Source organism: Calidris pugnax, unplaced genomic scaffold (genome assembly GCF_001431845.1).
Source record: "Calidris pugnax isolate Ruff unplaced genomic scaffold, ASM143184v1 scaffold239, whole genome shotgun sequence".
NCBI lineage: Eukaryota > Metazoa > Chordata > Aves > Charadriiformes > Scolopacidae > Calidris > Calidris pugnax.
The window spans coordinates 48,554-54,803 of record NW_015090950.1 but is presented as its reverse complement, the minus strand read 5'-3'; the positions used below and the strand labels follow the sequence as shown (position 1 = coordinate 54,803).

The following is a 6,250-nucleotide window of genomic DNA, read 5'->3' as shown; positions in this document are numbered from 1 at the left end:
ACCCCGGGAGGTCCCTACCGCCGTGTACTGCTCCACCACCAGCTCCGGCGTGGGGCCCAGGACCACGTAGAAGTCCAAGACGCCCCCCGTGGTGCGGTAGGTGAGGGCGGGGGTGGGCTGGAAGGTCACATCTGGAAAAAGATGGGGGTGAAAATTGGGCAAAAAACCACACAAATCGGGCAAAAACTGAAAAAAAAAGTGAAAGACGTGGAGAAAGACGTGGAATTTGGATGGTTTTTGGTTTTTTTTTAACCTGGGGTTGGGAGGGACCTTCTGGAGATCATCTCCTCCAACCTCTCCCCCCACCCAGAGCAGGTCCCACCCAAGGTGGGGGTTGAAGGTCTCCAGAGAAGGAGGCCCCACCCCCTCTGGTGGCCTCTTCCACCCTCATGGTCAAGAGGTTCCTCCTCACCTTGAGGTGGAACCTCCCGTGTCCCAGTTTGTCCCCGTTGCCCCTTGTCCCACCACTGGGCACCACTGGGAAGAGGCTGGTCCCATCTTCTTGACACCCCCACCTTTGAGGGACCCCCCTTGGCCTTCACTTCCAGGTCCCTCAGCCCAGAGAAGCTCCAGTCCCTCATCATCCTCACAGCTGGGCCCTCTCCAGTAGCTCCCAGTTCTTCTGGAACTGGGGGGCCCAGAACTGGTCCCAGTCTCCAGATGGGACCTCCCCAGGGCAGGATGAACCTCCCTCCACCTGCTGCTCACCCCAGGAGACCATCGGCCTTCTTGGCCACAAGGCCAACATCTCTGGCCCATGGGCAACCTGGTGCCCACCAGGACTCCCAGGTCCCTCTCCATGGAGCTGCTCTCCAGTAGGTCACCCCCCAACCTCTACTGGTCCATGGGGTTACTCCTACTGGCCACCTCAGGAGACCATCAACCTTCTTGGCCACTAGGGCTCTTTGCTGGCCCATGGGCAACTCATTGGCCACCAGGACTCCCAGGTCCTTTTCTTCAGAGCTGCTCTCCAGTAGGTCACCCCCAACCTCTACAGGTCACCCCCAACCTCTACAGGTCACCCCCAACCTCTCCTGCTCCATGAAGTTATTCCTACTGGCCACCTCAGGAGACCATCAGCCTTCCTGAAGGCCACAAGGCCAACATCTCTGGCCCATGGTCACCCTGTCATCCACCAGGACTTACAGATCCTTCTCCTCAGAGCTGCTCCCCAGCAGGTCACCCCCAACTTCTCTTGATCCATGGGGTGGTTCCTCCCCAGATGCAGGACCCTACACTTGGCCTTGGTGGAACTTCATGATCTTCTTCTCCCCCCAAACTCTCCAGGTCTCTCTGGATGGTGGCCCAACCTCCTCAAACCCCCCCTCTTCCACTTTGGTGTCACCAGCGAAGGTTCTGAAGGTCCCCTCCCCCCCCTCCTCCAGGTGGCTGCTGGAAGAGGAGCAGGTACTGACCCATGGCGTTGCTGTTGAGCAGGAGAACCCCGTGGGCGTTGCCGTCCTCCTCCAGCCCCATGTAGAAGGGTTGGAAACCGTAGGAATTCAGCTTGTACTGCAAAAAAAAACATCGATATTTTGGGTTAGAACCACACCATGAACCTTCACGGGTCGGAACCCACCACTTAATTACCCCTTATCGTTAACGCGCTTAATGAGCGATGAGACACACCACCCTACGGTGACGTGGATTGTCACCTCTTGAAGGTCCAAGGCTTAAACGTTGACCAGAAGCAACGATTTGAGCTCAAATTTTGGGGTCAATCGTTTTCTTCGTCCACCAGCTTGAGGCATCATGGAATTATGGGATGGGTTTGGGTGGGAAGGGACCTTAAAGACCATCCAGTTCCATCCAGGGCAACCCCTTCCCACCAGCCCAGGTTGCTCCAACCTGGCCACCAACCCCTCCAGGGATGGGGCGGCCAATCCCAAGATCAAGAGTCCTTCCCCATCTCTCTTTGAGACCTTTAGGGTCTGGAAGGGCCTCAAAGGTCTCCCTGGAACCTTCTCTTCTCCAGGATGAACCTTCTCCAGCTTCACGTTGAGCCACCACCCCCCTCAAGTCCTTCTCCTGGGGGCTGTTCTCCATCCCTTCCATGAGATCATGGAATGATGGGATGGGTTGGGTGGGAAGGGACCTTAAAGACCATCCAGGGCCGTCTCTTCCCACCAGACCAGGTTGCCCCAAGCTCCATCCAACCTTGGCCTTGAACCCCTCCAGGGATGGAGCAGCCACAGCTTCTCTGGGCAACCTGGGCCACCCTCAGAGTGAAGAACTTCTTCCCAACATCATGGAATCATGGAATTGGGTGGGAAGGGACCTTAAAGACCATCCTGGGGTGGGGACATCCAGGGCCACCTCCTCCCACCAGCCCGGGTTGCCCCACACCCCGTCCAACCTGGTCTTGAACCTCTCAAGGAACGGGGTCACCACCAGGTTGGAGGAACTTCTCCAGATGTTGCCCTCAACCTCTCAAGGAATGGGGTCTCCACCAGGTTGGAGGAACTTCTTCCTCAACCAAGTTCCTCCATGGCCAATCAAGGGTGGTTGGTTGGAAATTTAGGGGGGGGAAAAGAGAAAAATGGGGATTTTTGACCCAACTTACCCCAGGAGGTTGGTCGCGGGCGAACATGCCCCAGGTGTGCCAGCTCAGGTTGTGGTGGAACGTGGGGTGCTCCGACTCCCCAAATCCGTACAAATACTGGGAGGGCAAACGGGTGGAGATCTGGAGGAACATGTCGCTGAAGGTGAAAGTCGGGAGCTGCGAATCCCAGCTGAAAAAGAGGGAAAACGGGACAAAAACGGCACCAGTTTCAGCACTGGGAGCGACCGGGTGGGGTCGGGTTTTTAGACCCACTCGTTTTCCTCTAAAAATTTTTCAAACGGCACCAGTTTCAGCACTGGGAGCGACTGGGTGGGGTCAGGTTTTTAGACCCACTCTTTTTCCTCTAAAAATTTCTCTTTTTTTTTGGCCAAAGTTGGGGTAAAACTGGCAGGGGTAGGAAGAAAATGAAACAATTGATGAACATTCAAATGAGTGAAAATCAAAATTACTAAAAATTATAATTACTGACAACGAAAATTATTGAAAATAAAAAATACCGAGAATCAAAATTACTGAGAATTGACATTACTTAAAATCAAAATGACTGAAAATCAAAATGACTGAAAAATAACGTTATTGAAAATCAAAATTGCTGAGAACTAAAATTATCAAAAATCAAAATTATTGAAAATCAAAATTACTGAAAAATAAAATTGTTGAAAATCAAAATTCATGAAAATCGAAATTACTGAAAATCAACATGAGTGAGAATCAAAAATTATTGAAAATAAAAATTACTGAAAAAGAAAATTGTTGAAAATAAAATTATTGAAAATAAAAATTACTGAGAATTGAAATTACTGAGAATTGAAATTACTGAAACATTAAGTTTTTGGAAATCAAATTGCTGAAAGAGAAATTAGCCCTGAATGGAACGAAACAAAACGAAATTAAATAAACCGACTACATTAAATGATATATAAATATAAAAGAAAAATTGAATTAATGAACCAAAATGAAAAAAATTAAATTAAAAAGTTGAATTTCAGAAATGAAATGAAATGGAATTAAAATGAAATGAAATGAAATGAGGAGATGAAATTAAACTATTACATTAGATTATATATGAACAAAAAAGAAAAATTGAATCAACAAACCGAAATGAAAAATTGAAAAGTTGAATTTCAGAAATGAAATTAAATTTAGTGAAGTTAAAGGATTACATCGAATTCTATATGAATATAAAAGACAAAAATCGAATTAACAAACCGAAAAGAAAAAACCAAAACCAAATGATGAAGAATTGGAGGAAAAGCTGGAATTTTGGGTTGAGAGACGACGTTTCTTACATGACGGTCCCGGTGCTGCGGCGGCGGATCTGGACCCCGAAGGGCCGGGTCTGGACCCCGACCTCGTAGAGACGACCCTGGGCCGAGCCCTCGGGGGCCGGGGGGAGGGTCAGGGGCACCGGCACCTCGTACCTCGGTTTGGCGTAATCGTAAATCTGACGGAGAAAATTCATTAATTGGGGCGGAGGTGGAATCAGCGTAAATTAGCATAATTTTAAAAAAAAATTGGTAAAAGTAGAAGAAAACCACTTTTTTTGCGTGTTCCAGTTGAGTGACAGAGAGAGGAGAAGACCCTGAGTTTTCAAATTAAAGAGAATTTTTCAATTATTTCTTGCCAGAAACACAAAAAAATCGGAATTACTGAAAATTCACTGAAAAATCTGCCCAGAGAAGCGTTTTCCCGTCAAAAATCTGCTTATTTCTTTCCAAAATCCCATCCTGAATATTTGGGGTGGGAAAGGAAGGTTTTGTCATGGAGAAAACATAACAATTATTGAGAATCAAAATTATTGAAAATCAAAATTATTGAAAATCAAAATTGCTGAGAATTAAAATCGCTGAAAATCAAAATTACTGAGAATTAAAATTGCTGAAAAATAAAATTATTAAATATTAAAATTACTGAAAATTAAAATTACTGAAAACCAAAGTTACTGAAAAGAAAAATCACTGAGAAATAACATTACTGAAATATAGAATTAGTGAAAATCAAAATTACCGGGGAGTTAAAATTACCGAAAATTAAAATTACCAAAAATCATAAATAAGATATCTTGATTTAAGCAGGTAACATTACTGAAATATAGAATTAGTGAAAATTAAAATTCTTGAAAATCAAAATTAATGAAATTCAAAATTACCGGGGAGTTAAAATTACCGAAAATTAAAATTACCAAAAATCATAAATAAGATATATTGATTTAAGAAGACTTTTATGGACAGGAAAATTGATTTCACCTTTTTGATGGAATTTTTAACTAATTTAAGAGGTTTTTTTCTCCAAGTTTTCTATATTTTTTTAAGTTTTCTGTATCTTATAAGTTGATTTCACCTTTTTGATGGAATTTTTAACTAATTTAAGAGGTTTTTTTCTCCAAGTTTTCTATATTTTTTTAAGTTTTCTGTATCTTATAAGTTGATTTCACCTTTTCGATGGAATTTTTAACCAAAATTAAGAGGTTTTTCTCCAGTTTTTTTGTATTTTAGGGGTCGGGACGTGTTGATTTAAGACTGAGAGCAACAATTTGGTGTCAAAATGGGATTTTTGGCGGAGGGAGCGTTATCCCCCCAAATTGAGAAAATTTCTCCCAGCAAATTCTGAAATTTCGAGGGGGGGGGAAGGACCCCAAATTCTTACCTTAAACTGCAGCAAATGGTCGTTGTGATACTTCACCTCCAGGCGGAGGGTGCTGATGGGCGTCATGGACTTGGGGGTAGATTTGGGGGCGTTTCGGGTGTTTTGGAGGGTGAGGTTGGCGCTGACCCCCTGGGACGTGTAGGTGACGTCACCGACGGAGTAGGGGTTTTCGGAGCCGTCGTAGTAGCAGAAGGGGACGTGCGCCTCCGAGGTGTCCTCCTGCCACGCAAACATTTCAGCTTCGTTATCGCTATTAATCATTGTTTTTAATTAATATATTAAATTAATTTAAATTAAATTATTTTTTATTAATATATTATTTTTTAGAATTATTTTAAAATCATTTTTATCGTTTCTTTGCAGCAAGAATTTAAAATTGTTCGCAAAAAGACCTGGAAAAAAAAAATTGGGTTAAAAAAGTCGAGGAAAAAAACCAGAGGAAAAAAACTGGGAAAAATCAAATCTGGGAAAAAAAACCTGGGAAAAAGCTCTAGGAAAAAAAAAAAATGTGGAAAAAAACCCAAACCAACAGGGAAAAGATCAGGGAAAAAAGAGCTGAGAAAAAAATCCAATCTGGGAAAAAAACTGGGGGAAAAGATTCTTGAAAAGATCTGGAAAAAAATGGGGGGAAAAAAGAGAGAAAGAAGATCTGGGTAAAAATCTTTTTTTTTTTAACTGGGTAACAAGTCCTTGTGGAATTTTGGGAATTTTATCCAAAATTTCATGCTGTTTTGAAACCATAAAGAAGCGGCCGAACTCACTCGACCTCTAGACTGTTCTTAAATAGAATTCATTATTATTATTATTTAGCGGTGAAAATTCGAAATTTCCTTTTTTTTTTAAAGGAGATAACAAATCTATAAATTATACAGTGTATATATAAATATATTTATAAATTATTAAAAATTATAAAAAATAGATACATAAATAATAATAAACAAGACAAACCAATTTATTTTATAAATAAAAGAGGATTATTTGCTACCGGCTTTCCCAAAATACCAGCTTTTCCCTCGATTTTTCCCTTGATTTGAAGAGACC

The 6,250-nt window shown here is 43.0% G+C and overlaps 1 protein-coding gene across 1 annotated transcript in view; it reads right to left on the bottom strand.

The window, feature by feature from the left end:
- The window catches only part of LOC106893773 (maltase-glucoamylase, intestinal-like), a 54,342-nt gene that overhangs the window by 16,505 nt on the left and 31,587 nt on the right, over positions 1–6,250 (bottom strand). The window contains exons 21-25 of the mRNA XM_014951983.1: positions 5,210–5,428; positions 3,853–4,007; positions 2,564–2,732; positions 1,416–1,512; positions 19–131 (exon numbers count right to left, since the gene is read on the bottom strand). Coding sequence (XP_014807469.1) covers positions 19–131; positions 1,416–1,512; positions 2,564–2,732; positions 3,853–4,007; positions 5,210–5,428 — 753 coding nt within the window. The remainder of the gene's footprint in view (positions 1–18; positions 132–1,415; positions 1,513–2,563; positions 2,733–3,852; positions 4,008–5,209; positions 5,429–6,250) is intronic.